This window comes from Pochonia chlamydosporia, chromosome 6, assembly GCF_001653235.2.
Source record: "Pochonia chlamydosporia 170 chromosome 6, whole genome shotgun sequence".
Taxonomy (NCBI): Eukaryota; Fungi; Ascomycota; class Sordariomycetes; order Hypocreales; family Clavicipitaceae; genus Pochonia; species Pochonia chlamydosporia.
In genome coordinates this window covers 1,876,591-1,902,088 of record NC_035795.1, presented here as the reverse complement: position 1 = coordinate 1,902,088, position 25,498 = coordinate 1,876,591, and the positions used below count along the sequence as shown (strand labels likewise).

At 49.5% G+C, this 25,498-nt stretch overlaps 7 protein-coding genes and 1 non-coding gene across 8 annotated transcripts; 5 read left to right on the top strand and 3 right to left on the bottom strand.

The window, feature by feature from the left end:
• Positions 1-2,517: 2,517 nt before the first annotated feature.
• On the top strand, positions 2,518-4,202 carry VFPPC_08995 (corA-like mg2+ transporter protein domain-containing protein; the record flags this gene model as incomplete). The annotated part of the gene is made up of 4 exons (XM_018287601.1): positions 2,518-2,575; positions 2,627-2,741; positions 2,791-2,960; positions 3,034-4,202. The coding sequence occupies 4 exons, from the start codon at positions 2,518-2,520 to the stop codon at positions 4,200-4,202; spliced, it is 1,512 nt and encodes a 503-aa protein (XP_018140669.1).
• Positions 4,203-5,338: 1,136 nt separating this feature from the next.
• Positions 5,339-8,498, top strand: VFPPC_08996 (acetoacetyl-CoA reductase; the record flags this gene model as incomplete). The annotated part of the gene is made up of 7 exons (XM_018287602.1): positions 5,339-5,497; positions 5,568-5,994; positions 6,063-6,862; positions 6,915-7,334; positions 7,498-7,649; positions 7,701-8,156; positions 8,207-8,498. 7 exons carry the CDS (start codon positions 5,339-5,341, stop codon positions 8,496-8,498), a joined length of 2,706 nt encoding a protein of 901 aa, XP_018140670.1.
• Positions 8,499-8,864: 366 nt separating this feature from the next.
• On the bottom strand, positions 8,865-10,796 carry VFPPC_14516 (ring finger protein (Zin); the record flags this gene model as incomplete). Its single annotated transcript, XM_018292284.1, has 1 exon — positions 8,865-10,796. One exon carries the CDS (start codon positions 10,794-10,796, stop codon positions 8,865-8,867), a length of 1,932 nt encoding a protein of 643 aa, XP_018140671.1.
• An 849-nt stretch (positions 10,797-11,645) lies between these two features.
• VFPPC_17322 lies at positions 11,646-11,745 on the bottom strand. The gene has a single exon. It is a non-coding gene; the product is annotated as a tRNA-Pro (tRNA).
• Positions 11,746-12,467: 722 nt separating this feature from the next.
• Positions 12,468-14,252, bottom strand: VFPPC_08997 (dicarboxylic amino acid permease; the record flags this gene model as incomplete). Its single annotated transcript, XM_018287603.2, has 2 exons — positions 12,468-13,785; positions 13,846-14,252. The coding sequence occupies 2 exons, from the start codon at positions 14,250-14,252 to the stop codon at positions 12,468-12,470; spliced, it is 1,725 nt and encodes a 574-aa protein (XP_018140672.2).
• Positions 14,253-16,475: 2,223 nt separating this feature from the next.
• On the top strand, positions 16,476-18,224 carry VFPPC_08998 (gamma-glutamyltranspeptidase; the record flags this gene model as incomplete). The annotated part of the gene is made up of 2 exons (XM_018287604.1): positions 16,476-16,858; positions 16,916-18,224. The coding sequence occupies 2 exons, from the start codon at positions 16,476-16,478 to the stop codon at positions 18,222-18,224; spliced, it is 1,692 nt and encodes a 563-aa protein (XP_018140673.1).
• A 3,809-nt stretch (positions 18,225-22,033) lies between these two features.
• VFPPC_09000 (zinc finger protein odd-paired-like (opl)) lies at positions 22,034-23,083 on the top strand (the record flags this gene model as incomplete). The annotated part of the gene is made up of 2 exons (XM_018287606.1): positions 22,034-22,806; positions 22,873-23,083. 2 exons carry the CDS (start codon positions 22,034-22,036, stop codon positions 23,081-23,083), a joined length of 984 nt encoding a protein of 327 aa, XP_018140675.1.
• A 935-nt stretch (positions 23,084-24,018) lies between these two features.
• Positions 24,019-25,116, top strand: VFPPC_14517 (nucleotide-diphospho-sugar transferase domain-containing protein; the record flags this gene model as incomplete). The annotated part of the gene is made up of 1 exon (XM_018292285.1): positions 24,019-25,116. One exon carries the CDS (start codon positions 24,019-24,021, stop codon positions 25,114-25,116), a length of 1,098 nt encoding a protein of 365 aa, XP_018140676.1.
• Positions 25,117-25,498: the final 382 nt, after the last annotated feature.

The following is a 25,498-nucleotide window of genomic DNA, read 5'->3' as shown; positions in this document are numbered from 1 at the left end:
CAAGTCAATCCGCCGTCGTGAGGATTGGACAGCCAACTGAAAATTGAGGCAACCTGCAGCACCGCCCAGAAGAGCAACGTCACTGCGCAGCTGTAGTACTTTGTGCAAATTGGAGGCGGCGAATTGCTACTGTCTCAAGGAGTCAAGGCTGGTCGGCGCAAATGGCGTTGATGGGCGTCTGGTGGGAATTTGCTTTCTTTTGGTCAAGCCTCCCCGCGCGTATGAAATAGTCTGATGGCTGTTTCGTCTAGCCAGAGTTCCAAGTTTGGAGATGGGTGACACAACGCTCGACCCGGCTAGTGATTTGAGTGACTCGTACGGAGTAGGACGGCAGTAGTTGATGCGCGAGGTGCCACGACAGACGGGAGGAGGATATGAGATGTGAGAGGCAAGAAAAGAGAGGCACGGGACTTGGGCGAAGGTCGGGTGGTTTTTTGAACAAAAAACAGGTAGGCGTGTTGATTTATATCTCCAACAGTCGAGAGAGCGTTTAAACTCCGCAGTGACGAACTGTATTAAAAATAAAAGTAAACCCAGACTGGACAGATAGTCCCACTATATGGGCTGCGGACCATCGGGGTTTTGGGTTTGGCTTGGCCGGAAAGACAAATGTTTGCCTGTGTCAACTTTGTGTCAGGTTTCAATGTTGTCACAAGACCCCAGCCTGCTCCGGAACATTTGTCAAAGCATTCGCATTGCTGTACAGCATCAACCAACTTGACGTTGAAGCTCATCGCAGCTCAATATCCGCAAAGGATTCAGGAACCAGTCACTGCGCCATGTGACCCGGCTGGATTTTCTCATTCCCACTTTCAAATTTGTCGTCCCACTTGAGCTCCATTAGTCGCTGTCGTCATGGCACGTGGGAGTTGGGACGCGCCCAGGGTCCAGAGTCTAGGCTGATAAGTCATCGCATCGTGAACCCCGGATTTATTTTATCCTCGGTTTGGCTTTTCACCGTGGTGAAAGAGGTGGCGATGCCGGAGGTGGAAATTGACGGCGACGTGCAGTCATAAGCGCAGTCGCTGCAAATATGTCACCAGGAGAAGGAGAGCCCATATTGGAGTAATACGATGCGGATTTGCACTTTGTGCTTAGCATGGAGTACAGACCTATGCCTTTTGTCTTTGTTCTTTCGGTTTTCGCGACCCTCAATTGCTGCAATTATTTAGCGCACAACTCGACCGTCAAGGAATTATACTTTGAGCCGTACAGTTGAAACGTGCAGTGCATCATCTATCTACCTACCTAGGTAGGTAGATACAGCAGGCACATGTATATGTAAATTAAGCGCATGCATTGGGCGTAAATTATTTTTTATACTTTCTTGCTCAGTAATCACCTTGTACCACTCAGTCGGATCTGTGATATGCTCGCACATTCTGCCTTGATTCCAGCCACCAGCACGAATGTACCTACCTCGTAGGTATGCAATGCAGTTGGATGCGTCACCAGAAGTTCAAAGGAGGCAAGAGCACCTGAGGTACGATTCTAAATTCTTCCATGTCAATGTTGTTTCTCCCACCGACATCCGCATGCTTCATCAAGAAGCATGCCTCGTGTACCTCTCTCATAATTCATCAATCACACGGAACCGCCCTTCCTCAACGACCAAGGCCACCTTGCCTTCTCACCAAATGACACAGTTCACTGCATCATGTCAAGACCTCCGAGGACTGGGTCGATACAAAACTGTCTCATGCGCCACCGGCGCCAACGGTAGTTGACTTTGCAACCGCTTTTAATAGACCGATCAATCGGTAATCTCAACGCCTGCAACAGCCGAGCGATTCACATTGACTTCAGTCTGGTTCAACTCAGTTGTGTTACCAAACAAACCCTGTCCAGCACCACTGCTCCCCGACAAAATGCGATTGTCTCACAAACATTGAAGGTCTAAGCCCGGCGTCCACGCCACAAAACCAATCCAATAATTTCGAAGACGTGTTACATTGGGCAGTCACCAAGTGCGCACAGCAGCAACCAAGGCTCGCCTCACTAGTGAGCCCAACTAGTGAAACCAATTGAGGCTGTTATTGGCGCCCATCCCCAGCCTCAATCCAAGACTCCTGCGGCTGAACCCGTTGGCTCATCGATTGATCCCGCTCGACGATCCCCAGAAGCGGGGGCTGCATGGCATTTTAACTCCTCCCATCGCAACGAGGCGTCCAGCCAGGTTGCACGAATGGTGCGCAGCAAGTAATATTGTTTTGAATTAGTAGCTGACCGTTTCTGAGCTATCGCTGAGCCTTGCCACACTGCTTCGTGGTTTACCGCTCCTTTCCATGTTCCGGGATAGTTGGCTGCCGTGTATGCATCAGATGATGGCAGGGCTGACGGCTGATCCTCGACCAACAGTCTAGCCTCACTTCCAAAAGCCCCTTTTATTGCCTTGTTGTCCTCGAAATAAATGTCTGTTATGTTGTCAACAACGTCAACGAACTTGCTGCCTTTGGGGCTGTCGAGGCAAACCAACAACTAGACCTCATCTCCAAACGAGTGGGTGACCGTTGCACCATGGCGACCGTTTGTACAAACGAGTGTCCCCAGGTGAAGATCCAACAGTTACAACATGGTATGCACTGCCGGCCTAAAACATGGAAGTCACGAGATTCTAATCGAATAGGCAACACAAACTTGACCGAGTTTGAAACCTCCGCACTCAACATTGGGACAGCCATGACAACGGAATCCGGGGCCGAATACCATATACCTGGAGCGAAGGCTGGAGTTACCCTCATGTATGAAATCTACTCGGCATGTACTCCATACTGGCTAACATTATACTAGCATTGTAAACCCAGAGAAAGTGAGGGAATGCGCGGACGGATGTCGCGAAGCACTCACGTCCAATTTCGCCATTCCAAAAGTCTGGTGGGAGGATTGTTGCAAAAGAGCTAATGGCTATTTTGGATTCGAAGAACTCCCCGATGCAGATGACAAAAAGATAGGTGGCGCCAGTGAGTTTTTGTTTTCCAATTCCTTGTGTGAATGTTTACAGTCCACCCTGCTAACTTGATATTTGAATTGTAGAGTCTTGGGCTTTCTTTCAAGTCAAGTCGTTTGGCCAACCAACTCCTCAGACTACCCAGGTTCCAACACAACCGGATGCCTCGCCAGGGGAGAAAAAGCCCGAGGACGAGTACGAGTGGAACAAGTTGAACACCTTTTCCAGGTGGTACAAGGAAACCAATCACACCGTCGTCCTTCTATTCACACAAAAGGAGGGTCGTTTGAAGAGTGAATTCCAGTCATGCCTACAGGACCCTCCACCGACCCTGGGAGAATTACAGGATCCGTTTTGGATCTACCCACGCCTGGCTAATGAGATTATCCAGCTAGAAAATTCCTCTGTATGGCGCACGCGCGACATGATCCGTGATGTTGAAAAGGCGAGAGAGAAGGCAGAGAAGCAGTTTGAAGCCGCAAACCCCAACTACTCACACTTACATAAAATTGCGCGTCATGTGGTTCACGTCTCGGAAACCCTCAAGGTCGGCGCAGTGACGTTAGACAGTATGCGCAGCCACCAAGAGGAGTTTCTGCGCATCCTCGGTCAGGAAGCTGGTGAGAAGGAGCCAACCGCGCCAATTGCATCAAGAAAAATCCGCTCCGGCCTCGCATTCGCTCACCACATGCTTGTGAGTTACTTGCATCGATCGGAAGCCAACACGGCTCGAATCCAGAGCGAGACCACACTGGCATTCAACAAGGTCTCCCAGGAAGACTCGAATATCTCGGTGCAAATCGCTGATCACACAAGGACGGACAGCAAGGCGATGCGGACTATTGCCTTGGTGACGATGCTGTTTCTACCGGCTACGTTTGTGTCCGCCATTTTTAGCATGTCGTTCTTCAACTCGGAGGGGGGCGTGTGGAAGGTATCGGACAAATTTTGGATCTACTGGGTTGTTGCGTTTCTGGTTACCGTTGCAACTTTTGCCGGCTGGTATTTTGGAGAGCCGTATTTTGCGCCCAAGAAGATCAATCCTGCTGTGCGGCATCAGTTGTCGAGGAGAGAGGAACACGAGTTGGCGAAGCAGGAGAAGAAGGAAAAGAAGAAGGGGAAAGGGGGGCGTACACCGCAGTTGGAGACCCAGACGGAAACGCAACTGGTGGCACCAAAGGCGAATGGTCATGAGCTGCGTGATATGTCGCAGAATGGGGTGGTGAGGCGACCTACGGCGGGAGAAATGGTTTGACCGGGCTGTGGTGATGCTGCCTTGAAGCAAATGGGTTGTTAGAGTGTAGATTGGCTTGTTGGGTGATGGCAGGGCGGCTGTTGAGCATGGAATAGGGAGAGTCACATGTGGACTCGTGAGAGATGGTGGATGGTGGGCTGGCGTTGAGTTCTTTGTCTGCAATTATCACTCAAGACTTATGATACCTATGAATAATGTGGTCTTCGTGGTGTGCCGTATTAGCATGTGGAATTTGATGTATTAGCGGTTGTACTGAGAAAATGTATGGCGCCTGATTCAACTTGCTCAGTCATGGATAATTGACGGGCAGATACATTTGTGCCACATTTGCAGTCGTACTGCATTCTGAGCGTGCATGACTGACCAATACATTCCGTGTAACATGGACCATTGTACCTGATGACATGCGAAATACACTTGTCAACAAATCTCCATGTGAATGAAGCTGCACCGGACTTTGACCAGCCTGACTACGACGAGAAAGGCACTTGGCCCGGCTCCACATGAATTGAATCTCCGGTCTGTACGGAAGAAGACTGGGGAAATCGTATTGAATTCTAAGAGGGACAGGAAATCAGCAATGCATACCACTCGCCGGTAAAGCGACGGCTTAATAGACTACAAGAAATAGATATGGGCAAATCTCCCCTCTACGAATTGCCAACATGCTCAAAAATATCTCGACTCTTGACTCCCAGTGCCGCCGTCAAGCAAGCATGTGAAGTTTACCCCGGCTCACCACACATCCCAATCGGGACTAGCGCCCTCCGCATCCACCACCCCTCGGTACCCGCCTGAGCTCCTCCAGCCGAGGCACTGGACCTTGACAAGCGGTTTCTGGTACGTTTTCGCTGCCGAAGCACGAAGCATCCGCAGAATCCCCAGGCCGACCATCCATCCGTCGAGTTCCAGAGTTAAAGCCATAACGTCACCTGCGCTGGTTCTCCCGGTCTCCGTTCCTCTCGGCTTCTTTTTTCCTTTTATCTTCCCCCCATCTTCCCCCCTTCCAACAAACTTCATCTTTATACCCCGTTTGCATCTCTCTTGATTCCCTTTTGTTTCTGTGGTTGAAGCGTCCCGCAGAAAGCAAAAACCAGAGAGAACTCCGCCATCTCCACATTACATCACATCACACCATGGCTGAGCAATTGAGATTCGACGGCCAGGTTGTTGTCGTCACCGGCGCTGGCGGTGGTCTCGGCAAGGCCTACGCTCTTTTCTTCGCTTCGCGCGGCGCGAGCGTCGTTGTCAACGACTTGGGAGGTTCGTTCCAGGGCGAGGGTAACTCTTCGAAGGTGAGATTGACACATGCGAAAGTTTTCACATGTGAATTGCGCAAATGCTGACTTGCACTTTTTTGCGTAGGCTGCCGATGTTGTGGTCGACGAGATTAAGAAGGCGGGCGGCAAGGCTGCTGCCAACTACAACAGCGTCGAGGATGGCGACAAGATCATCGAGACTGCCATCCAGGCCTTTGGCCGCGTTGATGTCGTCATCAACAATGCTGGTATCCTGCGGGATATCAGCTTCAAGAACATGACCGACCAGGACTGGGACCTCATTATGAAGGTTCATGTCAAGGGTGCTTACAAGGTTGCCCGCGCTGCTTGGCCGCACTTTAGAAAACAAAAGTATGGCCGTGTCATCAACACTGCCTCTGCGGCTGGTCTGTTCGGCAACTTCGGTCAGACCAACTACTCGGCTGCCAAGTTGGCCATGGTTGGTTTCACCGAGACTCTGGCTAAGGAGGGTGCCAAGTACAACATTATGTGCAACGTCATTGCTCCTATTGGTAAGTTTGAAGGCTCAAATTGCTGTACCAGGCAGAAAGACGGGGAGATCTAACAGAGTGATGTGTAGCCGCCAGCCGAATGACCTCCACTGTCATGCCCCCCGATGTCCTCGAGCAGCTCAAGCCCGAGTGGGTGGTTCCCCTGGTCGCTGTCCTCGTCCACTCCGGCAACAAGAGTGAGAACGGCGGCATTTTCGAAGTTGGCGGTGGTCACGTTGCCAAGCTCCGCTGGGAGCGATCCAACGGTCTGCTCCTCAAGGCCGACGACTCCTACACCCCAAGCGCTATCCTGAAGAAGTGGGATCAGGTTGTCGACTTCTCCAACAAGCCGCAGTACCCTTCTGGTCCCAATGACTTCTTGACTCTGCTCGAGGACTCCATGAAGATGGGACCCAGCGAGCAGGGCGGTAAGGTCGACTTCACCGGCAAGGTTGCCCTCGTCACTGGTGGTGGTGCAGGTATCGGCCGCGCTTACTGCTTGGCCTTTGCCAAGTACGGCGCCACTGTCGTTGTCAACGACCTCATGAACCCCGATGATGTCGTCAACGAGATCAAGAAGGCTGGCGGCAAGGCCGTTGGTGTCAAGGCTTCTGCCGAGGATGGCGATGCATGTGTCAAGGCTGCCATTGACAACTACGGCCGCATTGATATCGTTGTCAACAATGCCGGTATCCTCCGTGACAAGGCCTTTGCCAACATGGACGACAACCTCTGGGACCCCGTCTTCAATGTGCACCTCCGCGGCACCTACAAGGTCACCAAGGCTGCCTGGCCTTACTTCCTCAAGCAAAAGTACGGCCGTGTCATCAACACCACCTCCACCAGCGGTGTCTACGGCAACTTTGGCCAGGCCAACTACGCTGCTGCTGTAAGTTTCACATGCCTCTTCCCTCATAACAACGCGTCCTAACAATCTCTAGAAATGCGGTATCCTCGGATTCTCCCGAGCCCTCGCCATTGAAGGCCAAAAGTACAACATCTTTGTCAACACTATCGCCCCCAACGCCGGCACCGCCATGACCGCCACCGTCATGCCTCCCGAGATGGTCCAGGCCTTCAAGCCCGACTACATTGCGCCTCTGATCCTCGCTCTCTGCGGCGACAACTGCCCCGACCCCACCGGCGGACTGTACGAAGTCGGCAGCGGCTGGTGCGGCAAGACTCGCTGGCAGCGAACCGGCGGCCACGGATTCCCCGTCAACGTGACCCTCGTGCCTGAGGAGGTTGTCAAGCACTGGAAGGACATTGTCAACTTTGACGATGACCGCGTGGATAACCCTGAGAAGGCCCAGGATTCTATGATGAAGATTATGGGCAACATGGGCAACGTTGCTGAGAAGGTATGAGCGATTTCTTATGTTTTTTCCAACGTTGAACCCTTATGATACGTCTTGTGTACAATTAGATAGGACTAGAACATGTAAAAATGGAAATGAAGAAAAATCCAACATAAACACTTGAAAATCCCACAAAGAACCAATTGCTGATTCGTGCATCTAAAAGGCCGACACCACCGCCAGCAACGAGTACCTCGATGCCATCAAGGCCGTCATCGGCAAGGAAGGTCCCGCCGTTGAATTCAAATTCGAAGAGCGCGACTCAATCCTCTACAACCTCGGTCTCGGTGCCAAGCACAACGAGCTGAAATACGTCTTGTACGTTTTGACTCCTTTCCACACAAATTTTCTCGTCCTAACCATGTGCAGTGAGGGCGCCGAGGACTTCCAAGTCCTTCCCACCTTTGGCGTCATCCCCATCTTCAGCGCCGACATGCCCTTCGACTTTGGCAACCTCATCCCCAACTTCTCGCCCATGATGCTCCTCCACGGCGAGCAGTACCTCGAGATCCGCAAGTTCCCGCTCCCCACGAGCGGGACCCTCGAATCGCGCGGCAAGCTCGTCGAGGTGGTGGACAAGGGCAACGCCGCTGTCGTGAAGACGGCCCTCACGACCGTCAACAAAGAGACCGGCGAGGACGTCTTCTACAGCGAGATGACGGCCTTTGTGCGCGGCAGCGGCGGCTTCGACGGCCCCAAGAAGGGTCAGGATAGGGGTGCTGCTACGGCTGCGAATGCGCCTCCCAAGAGGGCTCCTGATACGGTTGTCGAGTCGAAGACGGATGAGAACCAGGCTGCTATTTATCGTCTGAGCGGCGACTACAAGTATGTTGTTTCCCCGCGTTCGTGATGGAAGGTCGTGCTAACTTTGAAAGCCCACTGCATATTGACCCCTCGTTCGCCAAGATGGGCGGCTTTAAGCGTCCTATCCTTCATGGTCTTTGCTCGTTTGGCGTTGCTGGTAAAGCTATCTACGAGGCTTTCGGACCGTTTAAGAACATCAAGGTGCGGTTTGCGGGCACCGTGGACCCCGGCCAGACTCTTGTGACGGAGATGTGGCGCGAGGGCAACAAGGTCGTTTTCCAGACGAAGATTAAGGAGACTGGGAAGATGGCTATCGGCGGTGCTGCGGTTGAGTTGCTTGAGGGGGGGAATAGCAAGATTTAGGGGGATGTAGATTGGGTGAAAACTGCATTGGGTGTCATGTATTATAATGATGGTTTTGTATGTAAATAATCCGCTTGTATGGATTTCTTCGTATGTGTTAGTCTGGGTGGGAGATGAAATGAACAGTTTTATGAACAGTTGACTTTTACATTCAACTGGCACGAAACGTCCTTATAGAATTTAGGGAAACGATGTAACAATTCGTGAAATTACAATGCTATTACAACTAAAGCGTACTAGTGTGTACATGTTCCGTGTGCCCATGATCCATACTGGGTATAATACTTGCAGCCCAACGTAACGCCGTCCCATGACCCAGTCTGCCTGTCCCTCAACAAACAAAAATCTAAAGTAGCTCAAGGCCGTTTAAATGTAAATGGTGTCAACAAGAAGATCAAGAATTTCAGGCAGTGTTGGCGATGATCCGCTAGTCATAAACTGGTCGATTCTTGCACTCACGCCCCGCGAGGCCACGCCCGTCTCGAGATACGCCTTCTCAGCTCCAGACAGTTCCCGCTTCTCCGTTTCTCGCCACTTCTTCTCAGCGACCTCACGCGCTTCTCGCAAGACCGCGTCAATGTCCTCCGACTCCCACAGGTTGCATCTATCGCATTGTGTGCAGGGTCGTGGGTCGCCGTCCGGACGGAAGTGGTCGCAAAAGTGTCGATAACCCTCGTCACTCAGATCTGCGCGACATACATAGCACATTTTATAGCCGCACGGACAGGTGAGCTTGTTGCAGCCTGCGTTTTTGACAAAGGACGTGTTGCAGCGCGGGCATACACGTTTGATGGCCATGCTCATTGCCTGCTCGACTTGCGTGCGGAGAGCGACGAGTGCCGATTCATTGCAGACGTGAATATCTGTCCATGCTTTGTGGCATGACAAACATGAGACTCGTGCGCATTTGGGATTTTGGCACGAGAACTGGAGGCCGCGACGCCGGCGGCAATGCCGCTGAACGGCGTTTTTCCATTGTGTACCGATATCCCGCCACATATTTTGTTCAACGCTGACGACGACGCACACAAGAGCGGCTACCAGCGCAAAGGGGGAAATGAGCGTCAAAACAACTAGTATCATGGTAATCACAACCAGGTTGTAAATGTTTCTGATCTTGAAGCGTGGACGAGCCTCGTGTGACGGGAGATAAATGTCGTCGACTTCGGCATAGTTGCAAAAGGGGCAATGTATGAGAGGAACTTTGGATGCGACCAGACTATGCTCCGCCAGTCGTTGATCCAGTTTGTGAAGAATGTCGGCCCCGGACTTGTCTTCCATGAATGCTCGGCGAATGTACTCGGATGAGATGTGGCCCAAACATCCACTGCCGTCAACCGCTAGACATTTTAGGGTGCCAGTGTCGGTGTTGATGTTGCTCAACCACCCTTGGCCGAACAGAGCTTCCTTGATGGAGCTTTGGACACATCTGTAGCAAATCATATGTCCGTCTTTGCTGCAACTCGTAAACTCTTCAAAGCTGTAGTCGACAAAGCAGCAGGCGCATTCATGCGTGGCACACGCCTCTTCTGCTTCCTCGTTATTCAGCAACATGGCGATGCCCCGGTCCTTGGCCTCTCGATCCTCCCTTACTTTTTGTTTCAGTGGTCTAACAAGAGCATCGTACAACTCACGGTCCAACTCGGCATTCCCCGTGGTCCTGATGGTGGGTGTGATTGAACCCTGTCCGGTCGATCGCCATACCACCAGGGGGTGGTTCTCTGCTTCCCCTGTTGTTAAAGGCTTGCGCCGCAAAAATAATGACTGAATTGTGAAGCGCCACGATTTGGAAGACAAGGTGACCAGTGTTCGTCGCGCATCTAGGTACGAGTGGTTGGACTCGGCCAGGACGGCATTGACAGTCGACTTAGCTAGGCCGCGGAACTCGTGTGCGGCCAGAGTCCGGACTGCCTGGACGTATTCCTGGCTTCGGAACATGTCGGTCCTGGGAAGCGTAGCTGAGGCAGCGTCTTGCTTGTCCACAACCCTCCATCTGCCCTTTACCCAGTCGACTCGATTCTTGAGAAGTGCATTTGCGACCAGGGCGAGCCGCGACTCGCCGTCGAAGTTGGACAACAGCTCCCTAAATACTTCTATTTGGATGTCGGGGAAAACGGCAGCAAGTGCCTCAAGGCTCGTGTTCAGTTCGCGTAGGTTTGGCCGCTCCGGAGGCACGCATGGTAGCTGAGCTTCGTCAAAGATGTATTCTGGCAGTAGTTCCGTCTCCTGACTGGGCTTTGACCGACTGGCCGAGGCCTTGTCCTTGTCGGAAGAGGAGAGGAGGCCGCTGAACACCATGGTGATGTCTCATGCTGGTGATATGGGCATGCTGTACTGTAGCAGTGAATATTAGGCGGGTTATCGATCTTTGTTGCAGGCGTGGAGGAGTCGGGTCTGGGGATATCTGGTTGAGATGTCAGATTGTCAGATCAGATTGTCGATGTGCTGGGTTGGGTGTGGTCCAGGCCATGTCTCAACTCGTTGTAATTTACGTGGGGCTTCCACGCGTCACCTGTCAAGTCCAGCTGGCTGTCCTGCCCTGGGTCCTGGCTACTAGGCGCCTGTTGGGACGCCCAGCGCTAAAGGCAAACATTGAAGAGCCTCAAGCTTCCACCAACTCCTTCGTCAGGTACATGTATAGGTATTTGGATATTGAGATTTCTTCTTTTATCTTTCTTTTTCTCCTGAACTTTCTTTTTCTTATTTTTGGCGTGTTCCTGAATAGTCTGGTGCCTTAAGCGAACGCAGGCTAAACAACTAGAACCCAGTCCACATGAACATCCAGGTCGTCGGTAATTTGTAAAACACAGCCCAGAGAAGCTTGAGCAGACGAAAGACCACCTGCCAACAAGTTATATATTTTGTACATACGTTCTAATAAAATTCAGATGCTACTATGTTGAGTCCATAATAGACCTGGAACGAATCACACCACAAATTGTCGCCTCCATTCTACCAAAGTTAGGTTCAGCTACCATCCTCCAACACCACCTGCAGGCAGCTGCAAAAGAATGTGACAGGAAGCGAGGGCGGATTCTTTTCGCCACAACCGCATATTTTGTCCAGCTACACAAAAAGACAGCTCTTACGACATACTATCCTCTAAAACAAATAATTTTGATGACAAAAAAACCAAAAAGAAGATGGGGGTCGAGCCGGGGATTGAACCCGGGACCTCCTCTATATTCAATTCTGAAGAACTGGGGACCTTCCCGAAAGAGGAATCATACCACTAGACCACTCGACCGTGAGTCATGTGCTGAGTCCGAAGAAATTGCAGACTATATAGCTGGATGATTTTGGCTCCATATTTTTTGAGCTTCCCGGCTGCGGTTACGGATATGAATAGGCAATGATAACAACAAAAACGCAGCCACTGGCGTTAAGTGTATCCTAGCACGTCGATTAACATCTATTATTTAACGAGTATGAGCAAGGACTTGGATCTGGGACATCCACCATGGATGGGGCGTCATCTGGCCACTGTATTTCCACTGTGATCGATGTCATCCGAAGGGGATGTACCGGGAATATTCTATTTACCACAACGTAAATGCTTTTACTATTGAACCTACGTATCATTGAGAATTGTGTTTCCCCATTTCACAGTCTTGGCTTTGTTGCCTCAACCCCGGAAGTACAGGACACATTCCAGGTTCAAAGGAAGCTTAGTCCTTCAACGTCTTGTTCCTTCGAACATGTTGACTGAAGTCGAAAAACCTGCACCGGGGAAAAGTGTTAGCTTTGAAAGATCTTTCTATGTTATTGATTGTTCTCTCTTGATTTTCAGGACTTTTTTTCCCCATCCTCTTACCCCCTGTAACAACCGCCCTGAAGACTATTGCCTCTTAGAAAAAATGCTGGGCTATTTGACTAGCAGAAAGAAGCCTTCAGCGGATACAAAGGTACAGAGAGATAATTGTAGTCATATTCGCTTCCATTTCTCATCGAACTCACTCGAAACGGCTGTTAAAATAACCAGGACAATACCCGCGAATAGACTCTGCTCCAACCAGTTTTCGCCGCCTGCTGTTCCTTTACCTTTTCCACAAACTCCCGCTCCTCATTGTCAATGATTTCCTTGCCTGTAAAAAAGTCCGCCTCAGTTGGCTTAACCCTCCTGCTCTTGGTGATAAACATGTGTCCAAAAAGAAGTATCAAATACAGCGGAATTCCCAAGTACCCAGTTATAAAGTCCTTGTACACAAAAGTATCACCGCCCTGGTGCACAAAAACACCAAAGTTCTTGGTCAACGCAATCAAGATGCAGAACGAAAGAGCAATCACCGTACCAACCATGCCTTGCGGCGCAACATATGGCATGGCACTATCGGGGATGTTCTGGGCTTTCCGGGCACGAAGGAAAAAGATGTGAGTAACGAGTATAGAAATCCAGGTCATTAAGCCGAATATCGTCGTGAGATTAACAAAGTAGCCAAATACCCTTTTTGAATCATCTGCGACCGTCATAAACGCCAGGCAGCAAAACGCCGTGCAGAGCATCAACGCCGGGTACGGCACGCCACGACGATCTGTTCGGCGAAAGATGCTCGGCGCGGACCAGTCACTCGCGAGGCCGTATAGCGTGCGGCTTGCAATGTATAGATCCGAGTTGGCAGCGGAGAAGACAAACAAGCAGATGCAGGCGTTGATAATGTGAGGCAACACCTTGACGCCCGCCAGTGTTGCGGCCACAACAAACGGACTTGCACTGGCCCCTGGGTTGGATTGTCCATTTGCGAACGCAAGAGCTTTGGAGTTGTACGGCACAAGCATGCCCACTAGGAAGACACTCAGACAGTAGAAGAAGAGGATGCGGAAGAAGGTCAGCTTGATGGCCTTGGGGATGGTCCTCCGTGGATTCTGCGCCTCGCCGGCGGTCACTCCGACGAGTTCTGTGCCCAGGTAGGCAAACGTGGCATTTACCATGACTGACCAGAAGCCCAGAAAGCGGCCCACGGAGCCGTCGGTATATAACTCTGCGAATGCCCCTGGATCACGCCAGTATCGGAAGCCGGGGGCATCGCCAGTAGGGCCACCGCCACAAGCCATAATCAAGGCAAACAGGATGATGCCAATTATGACAATGACTTTGAAAGAAGAAAGCCAGAATTCAAATTCGCCGAAAAATCGGATACCGCCAAAGTAGTTAATGCACACAATGGCAACCAAAAAGATGGCAACAAACACACCGGGGTTGACTTTCTCTCTTGGAACCCAGAATTGTATGACGAGGGCCGCGGCCGTGAGCTGATTCGGTGTGACGATGATGTATTTAAACCAGTAACTGTAAAAGATTACACGTTAGTGACTCAGCATAGCATGGGGGTTTCACTTGGCAACTTACGACCAGCCAAGGGCAAAGCCAAGAGACGGGTGGCAATATCTCGTGGCATATCCTGTAAAGCCTGCGCTCAATGGTAGCCACGCCGACATCTCGCCAAGAGCCGCCATTACCATAAACACTAATCCCCCGATAAATGTATATGAGATGAACAGTGAGCCTGGTCCGGCCTGGGCAAGAGCTTTGCCTGTGCCGACGATAAGTCCTGTGCCCAAAGCGCCGCCAATGGCAATCATGGTGATGTGCCGCGCTTTAAGCCCACGGTGGAGAGAAGTCTCGGGAGAGGTTTCTAATCCACGGATTTGGACATTTTTGAAATCATCTTCGTGGACGCTTGCCTTTTCGGCATCGATTTGTATATTCGAATTGCTGTCAGGCCGACGAACCTGAATTGCGTCGCTGTCACTCATCGTGGGAATGTTGAGCCTTGTAATGACACCTTCAGCAAGGATAAGTTTATGTGAATGTTACTTTGAATCTGGGAAACGGGAAAGACGTATCAGGGAGGGAGTTGATGAACGACGAAGTAAACCATCAAGATAATTCACGAGTTATATGAGCCATTAGTATCACATACGAGGCGGGAGACTCCTAACCCATACTAGATTCAAAAAAAAGAAAAGTCAATTGCAAAGCTTTGTCAACATGTTACTCCGCATCAACTCCAAATCTCCTCACATATATCCCATACGCTAACTTGGTTGAGGCAATGTCGACGACCTCGTTCTCGCCACATGCTATAATTCTCTCAACGTATCACCAAACAGGCAATTCGAACTGAGCTTGTGAGAAATTAGACAATCGATTCACAACTAGTCAAAAATGGCGTTGCGCGATGCTTCCCCTTTTGCACATTTCGAAAATTTGTCGGAGCTGCAGTCCCCCATCCTTGCGAATTATACTCCGGAACAAAGTACAGCTGCAACCACGGAAAGAAGTGGATTACATGAACTTGCAAGAGTCTGCATCGTTCATCTACGTGTTCATTCGACGGCTAAACTGAGGACGGGAATAGGATTCGCGGGGCAAGTTTGTTTACCCGTGTGATGCTGTCATCGGTGGTGAGCGAGTCAGGTGTACGGTGTGTTGGGCCTAGTAAAGCTGTTGTCTAGATATTAACCGGCATGATCCCTGTACTATGTTTACGGCCTGGAGGTTTGTTTTCATAACTTGATTGCTACGATTGCCCAAGTATCGATAACAGGAAGAGCAGACGGGGCTAATTTCACTGTCAACTAAACAGTCTGTCCGGCCGTTTGACTTCTTCGAGTAACTCAGTTGCGATCATGTAGTCTCTTTTCTGGTGATTCTCATGACTCTTGAAACAACCTTGATAGCATAATCCATCAGAACTACAAGTGTGGACCATTACATACATGGTATTTGTTATGGGTCCGGTAGAAGGACCAAGTAACCAGTAGGATTGTGTATATCGGTATAGAACCGGTAATTATACATGGTGACAGAGCTTTACTATGCCGAATCGTGTTTAGCTTAACGCAGAATGCTGCTGTATGACTCCTCCTTTGCAAGCCTTTCACCAGCAGCCGGCAAAATGTGGACACTGCCGTTACATAACAGCTGAACTTATTGGCCATTCTCGTCAAGTTGTGAACTGTTGATCGGCAATATAGCGGGGACTCCGGCTCCGTGGCCCTCCGCTCCCCGCATATTTTGAAGCCCGACTCCGTGAGGGTGTGATGGACTTGTCCGTGCCCCCGTCAAGTGCGCCTTTTTGATTACTTATCTCAGGTATAGCGTTTGCCAGAGATGACGGCATTCAACTAAATGCGTTGCTGCTGTATTTAGTTTGCTGAGCATGGTTATTTTGGTGGCTCCTCTTGCGACTATATTCAAGGCACCTTGATTCACCTTAAATCTAAACCAATCCGTTGTTGTGAAGGGCTTTGAGTAAGTATGAAGTTGTTAAGAGAATCCGAAAATCGAATCCGACAATAGCTTAGCAAACCACATGACATTCATATATAGCTACGTGTTGGCACATGCCTGGATCGAACGGTTTACTACTCTGCCAGAGACTAGATTCTATCACTTGTGGCATTTATGCAAGAAGAGTAATGCAACTGCCGCTCTTGGGGCATGTAAGGCGTGGAATTGTGGGCCAGAAATCTGCCAAATTTTACTAGAACAAGCACTTGAGCCTTTTGGGGTCAAGTGGGTGAAGCCACAGAGCGCTGGTTGTACACAAGACCGACCATAAGAATATTCTACGGGAACTAATTATCAAAGCAGTTCACTGGTAAGCAGTAGCCCAGAAAGAGATAGCAAACCCCAGGTTTATATTGGAGCCTGGACTGTCCCGAAGGCGGAGGATAGCCCAGGCGCCACAGTCTCCAATTTCCCCAACCAGACCAACTCCACGGCGTTGTCGATCCCGTGGCGTACAAAGTTGATGAACGAGGGTTAGAACACTTCTTGGATTCTTTCCAGGAGGTAAAGGAAATGAAAACAATGAAGTAAATGTTGTAGTTTGATGTAAATGTAAACTTATATAAAGCCCATGAGACTTGGCAGGAAATAATGCAGTGTTTCAAGTCGTTATCAAGGCTCTCTCCTACGCACGACGAGTCCTATTTCTTCTGAAAGGACCACACGTCTTCTTATTGCTTGCAATGCATCACTCACTTACTCTACTTGCAAGCTTTGCACTGGCTCTTGCGTCGCCTGCACCATCACATACTCCTTCTTGTTCTTCTAGTGATAATGGTGACGCGCGTGTTGGAGCCGTAGCAACCCAAAGTGACACCTGCAGCCATATTGGCACGCAGTTGCTCAAGGATGGAGGCAATGCCGTTGATGCCATGGTCGGTGTCGTATTCTGCGTTGGGGTCATTGGCATGTTTCACAGTGGCATCGGCGGCGGTGGTTTTATGCTAGTGAGGCTGCCGAACAAGGGATATGAATATATTGACTTTCGAGAGACGGCTCCCGCAGCGGCCACACAAGACATGTACAACAATGATACGGACCTAAGTATTTTTGGTGGTATGGCTAGGTGAGCTTTTTCTTATACGGTTCTCCAGGTTACGACCGCTAATACTACTCTGCTTAGTGGTGTCCCTGGACAGGTAAAGGGTCTTGAATATGCCCACAAGAAACATGGGGCTTTACCCTGGCAGTACATTGTCAAGCCCTCCGTCAAGGTTGCCAGAGAGGGCTTTACAGTCACTCAAGATCTGGTGGATGCCATGGAAGGTCTTGATTTTCTTAAGGACGACCCTGCATGGGCAATCGACTTTGCTCCTCAAGGCCGTTTGGTGAAATTGGGAGAGACAATGACGCGAAAACGTCTAGCTGATACCTTGGAAGCAATTGCAACTGGTGGCAGTGATGCATTTTATACCGGCCCCATTGCCAACGCAACTATAAGAGCGCTCCGTGCTTCCAAGGGTATAATGACGCTGGAAGACTTGAAGAATTACACGGCAATCACCAGAGACGCCTTGAGCATCAACTACCGCGGGTATAAACTCGCCAGTACTGGTGCTCCCTCGTCTGGAGCCGTGGCACTTAGTGCTCTCAATACCGTGAGTGGCTATGATGATTTCTTCCACCCTGACAGTGTGAACATCTCGACCCATCGTCTCGATGAAGCCATGCGCTTTGCATATGGTCAGCGAACGTCATTCGGTGACCCATCGTTTGTCTCTGGGCTAGATAACTACACCCATAATATGTTGACGGCCGCCACCGGAGCTGAAATCCGCTCAAAAATCTCCGACAAGACATCGCACAACGTGTCGTGGTATGACCCCAAAGGCATTGAGTCCCTAAATACTCCTGGAACGTCACACATGGTCACGGCGGATGCCTCTGGCATGGCTGTTTCTCTCACCACAACAATCAATTTGCTATTTGGCTCGCAGCTGATAGTCCCAGAGACGGGTGTCATTATGAATAATGAGATGAACGACTTTAGCATTCCGGGATCAAGCAATGCCTTTGGATATATTCCCAGTCCGGCAAATTACATCCGACCTGGCAAACGCCCCCTTTCTTCTATATCGCCAGTTATTGCGGAAACTGCAGACGGTCGGCTATACTTTGTTACTGGCGCAGCAGGAGGTAGCCGAATCACGTCGACAAACATACAGACCATGGTGCATGCCTTGGATGAAAAGCTCGATCCCCTGAGCGCACTTAGGAAGCCCCGTTTCCACGACCAGCTCGTTCCAAACCAGGCTGAATTTGAGTGGACGTTTGACAACTCTACGGTTGACTTTATGCGTTCTGTGGGCCATAATGTCACTTGGGTTAAGCCTGGGTTTAGTCTGGCACAGGCTATTCGTTTATTGTCGAACGGAACATTTGAAGCGGCGGGAGAACCTAGAATGACAAATTCCGGAGGTTATGCCGTGTAATCATTGCCATTAGTTCCGAAGGGTGTAGACGTTCGAGTAGGAGATTTAACAACATGTTGGCACAAAGGAGCAGGTAGATCTGGGTAGAACGAGGCGCTCACAGGAGCGTTCTCGAATATCTATAAGTTACTATTCTACATTCAGCTATTGGAAGCATCTTGCTCGTAGCAACGGAATCTATACACGTATGGTGTGGTCCTGCACATAGCAATTCTTATCCGCCTCATCTATGAGCGTCTGAAGGGTCTTGCCAGCAGGATTTGCCGTGTATTTGCATGAATGCCCGTTGCTAAGGGTAATTGTACTGCTCAGGGTACCGTCCGGATTGGTGTCATAGTTGTACGTGTATTGATTATTGTCCGGAATGCCACTGACGGTTCCGCTGATCACTGGAGGCGTAGTTACCACGACCTGTTTAGGGCAACCACCTCCAAGGACACCGCTAACCACGCAGGCGGCGTTATCAAATATGTCGCTGAAGATGTTGGATCCCTGGCCAAAGATGCCGGTACCACCATTTCCTCCGAAAAGGCCTGCCTCGTTCTGTGATGCGGGACGACTTCTTGATGTTTGCTGTTGCTCTTTCTTTATAATTCTTTGGGGTACTGAGCTATCATATTTATACGTAAACCACGAACGCTGTTTATCAACGGATTTAACTAAGACTATCCCTCTCCATCAGCAGAGCGTTCCTTGCTGGGCCAAAGAATCCAGCGACTATTGTCTTTGATGCTGTCTGTATGAAACTGTAACTGACCAACCACTACGTTTAAGCATGCCATGCTGCAGGCTTTTGGGTCTCATTTCGGAATGAGAAGTCATCCTAAGATTCCTAAGGGGTCTTATCACACACTATCTCCGTCAATCTCGTCTCCATGCGTCATTATATTACCACCAGCATTAAGCTTCAAAACTAGAGCGTGAGTGCCTGAATCATTGTCAATTGTCGTCTATCATCCTTTAGACGCATAACGGCCCTTCTAGCTTCCTGAACAGAATGGCTCATCCGTACCAGATGTTATGGCAGTCAGGGAGGCAGCCTTTCTGCCAAATATCTCCATACAGGCCACCAAATCAATGCATCAGCCGACATGGCTCTCTTAGTCCCGTGAAAATTGGATTCGTGTCTCAGGAATGATAAATTTGAGAAATGGAACTGCTGTTGACAGGATGAATACCAAAACTGTGTCGTGTTGTCATTGGATGCTTTCCATTGGATGCTAATAATGCGTGCTACCTTAAGCGCGGTAGGCGAGGAATTGCAGCTCTGGGTATCGTATGGAAGCAATATAAAGATTGCCTTTAAAAGATTATCAGATATGACAAATTCTGTGTACGCTAAAGACAGTGACATACGCTTGTGCGACATCGTGAGCCAAATGGGGCGGTCGAGGATACCGGTCGGATATTCCGCAATTCTGGCTCCACGCTTTTGACTGCCACGGTCGCCGGTAGTGAAGGGAAACAAGGACCTCAGCTGGTACAAAGGCGCATTAAACTCATGCCTTATGGATACCACGATGAATTAATGTCTCTAACTATCTCCGTAGGTTATATGGCAGAAACAAAGTGTCTCAGAGCAGATCGAGCCCCATGTGACCAAGCACATTTAACAAGTCCACATGCCAAGGATGAGGCGCATCTTATCTAGACGAGACGGTGGATCTTCTCAAATGGAAGATACGCCACGGTAGTTGCATTGTTAACGCGAATGCATTTCCTGCAAAAGCTAGGCATACAACAAGCCGTGAAAGTTAGGTGGTACATACATCAGCTGAGACATTCCTATTTGGTTGGTTTCAGAGCTTTCAATCCTAATCGTGTGGCTCTCTACCAATGAATAGATCTATTGAATGGTTAGCAACACTTCATGATGTCCAAGATGGCGATGTACGTGAAGAGGTATGCTTTCCGACTTATCGCTTCGAAATTTATAGACCGTGTACGAAAAAGCACAGTAGGCTACATTTAAACAAGACAGCATTTGAAACCCCACATGCTTTCCAAAACAGTGTTAGACGCATTCCGTAGGTTCATGGGGGTGGAATGAGCCCAAAGACGGGACAGGAAGCAACCAGCATTCCGATGCCCCTGGCTGCAGCCGGTATGGAACCGTGTAAGCTGATTGGTCAAATCAACTACCTCCTTGCATCAGTGCCATCAGATTCATCACTTTCATGTGCTGTCCTGTATCTTGTCGCCCAGCTCTACTCATTTTGTCTTGTTGGGACAACCGACTGAAAAGCTGTACCATACTCCACTGATATCTCCAACGAGTTTTAGGTTCGTCTTCGCTGTTGATACATATTTAAGACGCCTAACACGATTGTCCAGCCGCAGACAAGATGCAGTCAGGTTATCATTAAATCCTCAACTACACTCATAAATATCAGTCCAAGCTCTTGGTGGTACAGCAGTGAGGTGGTTGTTGTGACTGGTAGCATAATGGACATATGAAAGACTGATGAGCCGTAGCAACAGATAGAACATGGAACAAGTAGCAACTGCACACACATTCATCAACTCGATGGTTGATAGCTTACTGCTCCAAATATCATTATTCTAACCTATAACCTTTACGAAGCCCAAATGATCACTGTGTAACTTTCTATAATATCCACAACCACACACTGGCTTTCATTCACGTAATCCGCCCACGGGCTCTTTCCAATACTGCAGTCCATACCTTTTCTAGATCACATTCATTTATATTGCCTGGTCTTTAGCAGCAATACAAAAGCTAAAAGCTGCCTATTCTTATATCCTTGGAAGTCCGATTCAGATATGTCCATGCTTGGGTGATAGTGAGACTGGTTCAACCCACTCCAACAACATATAAACTTGATCATTCCACAGCTTCATTAAATCCCCATCTTCATATTCCAAGCTCAATTTCCTTCCAAATTGTTGAGATTTGTCCCACAACCAATGCACGTGATGGTACTTTAAGGGCTTACAGGTTCCACAATAATGTCACCTTCCGTTCTCCCCGCTCAGGTCAATGCAGAATCTATCTACGGCCGAGATCGAACTCCCTCGCTGCATATCCTCCTTGAGATGACTTGGTTACATGCGGCTATGCAAGGGCAAAGTTATAGAAACCTGACCAAATTACCCTCCAACCACTGGTTTGCCTTGATAATCTGCTCTTCCTACAACCCATACACGAGTGGGAATGGTGGGCATTAATGATATATCACCAGCAAGGTTTCCATGTGGAGAATAGCCCTTGGCTGCGTCCTGAGAAGCGTACTTCCTTGAGTGTCAAGATGTCGTCAACCTCTAGCTTCCCACGCTAAATGCAAACATCAGGAGAGAGGGTAGCATGTACCTGGTCTAGCTCAATCGTCGTACAGATAGCAGGTGTATGGTTGTTTGAGCTATTTATCTTGTGACCTATCAGTTGCCATGCCTTGCGCCTCCTTCGGGACAAACCTTTCCATTGTCCCATATTGCTAGTGAATGGGAAATTAGATTCTGCATTAGCGGATCTATGTCCTATTCTGCTGTTCCCTGCGTGTATGGTTCCATGATGATGCTTTATATTCTCCGGGCCGAAGTTTGCCATGGCTTGGGATTGGTTGTGTCAATGTGACGATGTGGTTATCGGAGCACGCACCGCATCCCTTTCGGTATCTTAGTTCGAATAGACTTGGGTTCCTGCAGTTACATCTGTTACTTGTCACATTTGCAAAAGATCTCTTTTGTTATTTAATGTCTGTCTTATACCCGTAGTTCTTCATCTCTTTAGTCCAAATCTTCATGGGAAACTGACAACTCTGGGACCATTGACACACTATTCTCTAAAAATGTTTGCCGACACAGAATTCAAACTCAATTCCCAGTTTAGAGGTTTTCAAAATACGCCTATTTCCTTTGCTTACGAATCGTACACTTTTCTTAATGAGCAATCTACCCCCGACAGATTCTTGGGGACGAGTGACGTCGAAAGTATAGCCTTGGATAATTTTACGAGCCCTAGTTTAGCTCCATTCGACTATACCTCAACCCCTGCACCCATGATTAGTTCCCGAGACCGTCTTCCCGAACAAATAAATCCTCCAGGAAAAGGCCCCAGCACGCCAAAAATGGCAAACAGTTGGAGACGGGCCGCCTCAGCCCACGACGGACAAGTACATCCCGGAACCGGCCCAGTTACCCCGTTGCGCAACCTATCTACACCCAGTTTATCAACACCTACGTGGTCGAGCGCGTCTAGCTCCGTTGAAGACGCGCTCACACCCTGGGATTACGAAAATGAGCTTCCCACGGCAAACATTCTGCAGGACAGTGTTTATGCTCTCAATGTTGACACCTTCAACTCGGCGGCCGTTCAATCATGGTACTCCTGTGACCCTCCGTCACCTAGCTGCCTCACTTTCAAGAGCAGAAAACTTGGAGACAACCGAAAACGAGCCGCAAAGACCAGCCAATCGCAAGTCAGCCCAATGAAGATCTCTAGTGAAGCCGGATATGACAAAGTGACGCTGGATCTGGTGCCAAAACCAATGTTCAGCTGCCGTTATCTTGGATGTCACAAGGTGTTTCGCCGACGAGAGCACTTGAAGCGTCATAAGCAAACGTATGTGGACAGACAACCTGGAGTTTGTCGTATTGGCAAATATAACGCTAACAGTCTTTGCTGTAGCTTCCATGGAGAAGGACCAAATCGCTTTACTTGCGAATTCTGCGGCAGGGACCAGTTCAACCGCAGAGACAACTTAAACAACCACCGAAAGCTGCACGCTCGTCCTAGTCACGGTAATCGCACAGTCAAGTTCATTCCGGCTGCTATCCCTATTATTGAGAAAGAGGAAGGCAGGCGAAAGAGACGAGCAACAGCAACAGCTAGGACATGATTGCAAGCAGCAGGTCAAGGATTGACACTCTGTATGCGGGTTGGTTGACGGGAAATTACTCTCCATTGTTCCTGCATGAGGGTTGCTAACTTTAGGCATGACGAGTAAGCTTGATCCGCAGAACTGCAGATATGTGATGTACCGGCATAACGCAGTGCAACCGTAATGTTAGCACTCACGGAAGTTGCTGGTGCGTTGGGTCCTGTAATATTTTGTTTGTATTTTGTTTATTAATTGCTCTCGATGCGGTGGAAGTGGTGTTGAGGGGACAGAATTGTTGGTAGCTTTGAGATGTCAGCTGGGTTATGTAATATTACGTTTCACATATTGTCGATATTTACTTGTGCTAGGTCATTTATCATGTATGCTATGTTGGCTGGTAATATAATATATATGTATCGTAATCCTCCATCGCTTTACTAACAGAGGAAACTGTCATCTCTTGTTAGAAGTGGTCTTTCTCTGAATATATACCGTTTATTTAATTCTTGTTATTGGTTGTTTCAACTACAAAGATTAAAGTCGTGGATCAAACCGAAATGGGTCATCTAGCATAGAGAAATTATTTACGTACTCAGGCACACAAAAAATGTGAGACAGCGAGATGAAAGGAGACGAAAATTGACCAGAGCTTGATGAAGTGAAATGGTGGGGCTCAGCCTCAACGCCACGCGGACTTGTGGATTCTTGTGACGATGAAATCGAATTAATCACAACGCACAGCCGGACAAGGTGCCGAGATGACGACCAGCAATAGGCCAGATCATCGAACCCATGCTCATTATCACCCCGATCTAGGGACGGGCTGTCGTTAAAGTCCCAGGTCCAGGTCCACACATAAGGCAGCCAGTCCATCTCTTGGATAAAGTCACCTCCAGACTTTCCCCCTTGTTGCATCGCCATCGCACCCGGCCAAGGGGTTACTGGCCACATCAATGGCTTCAGATCGGTTCTGCCTCTCGCTGCTGGGCCGGAAACTGCGCCTGAGAATCACAGCTATAGCCTTCTTACTATGCTGTGCGATTTATTTCTACTGGAATGTCGTGGCTCAACCGTCAACGAGTCCGAAACACCGACCGACGGCCATCTCGAAAACCGATCTCCAAACCTTCGCCTCCCATGCCGTCAATAACACCGTCGTCATTGTCCCCGTCAACACCGGCATGCTATATCTAGTCAAGAACATGCTCTGTTCCCTTACCAAGACCTCCTTCAACACATCATCCATTGTCTTCTGGGCCCTCGACAAAGGCGCGCAAACCGCACTCAGCCGCGAAGGTTTCGCCACGTATCACGACCCGTCACTCTTCTCCGTCAGCAGCAACGAGAATGTGCACGGCAGCACCGACAACTACTACCGCATGATGCGCCAGCGTCCCCAATTCTTCATCGACTTCCTCTCGACCGGCTACGACATCCTCATGCTCGACGCAGACATTGTCTTCTGGCAGTCTCCTCTGCTGCTGGTGCCGCAAGCCGGCGTCGACATGGCATACAGCACCGATGCGCGAGAATTCTACACCACCCACAATGCGTTCAAGGACCCGTTTCGGCGTGGCCCGCTCGTGCCACCGGTCTGCAACGGCTTGTTCTGGATGAAGAGCAGCAATGACACGATTGCGCTGTGGTCGCAGATGCTGAGTGTGTTTGAGGCCCCCTGGTGGCGCATGGGCATCTATCGGGCGCGTGTCTTTCAGGACGACCAGCGTGGCATGGACGTGTTGCTGAATGATGGGAGGGCAAGGGTGGTTGAACCGCTTCCCGACGGCATCACCAGGGATATGATTCCGCAGGATCGGAAACACAAGGCCTATTTAAAGGTGAAGTTGCTGGACCAGACGGAGGTCGTCAACGGCCAATTGTACATGTTTCGCCAGGACGTGTATGAGGAAAACTTGGCCAAGATACGGGCCTCTGGGAGGGACAGAATATCTGCGCATATGAACTGGAACCCGGAAATTATCACCAAGGATGACGGAGCTAAAAAGATGAAGATATTTTTTCTCGATGACGAGGGTAAATGCAGGATATAGAGCCAGATTTACACCATATGCAGCGATTTGTTCTCGCGATGGGGCATTTATTGCTATTACGTCCCCGGCATTTGCTACGCACCGAGCTGGTCATCATGGTTGCAAAAGTAGGGCGACGAGACCGGTTGGACGAATCGATATGGATGCAGATACCCAAAACTGTTGTATCAGACAGAAGCGTTGAGGCTTCCAAGGAGATGCCTGCCGAAGCATCCTGTCGAAAGCGAAGGAACCCGCGCAGTACAGCAGTGATGCTTGAGTGCAAGATGGGAGATACTTATGGCTCCCATTATACGAGCTTCTGCAGGCCACGGGGCTCCAATGCTTGACTTGAACCCTCGTGGTACGAACTACGGCATACTAATTGGATTCTAAAGAGCGA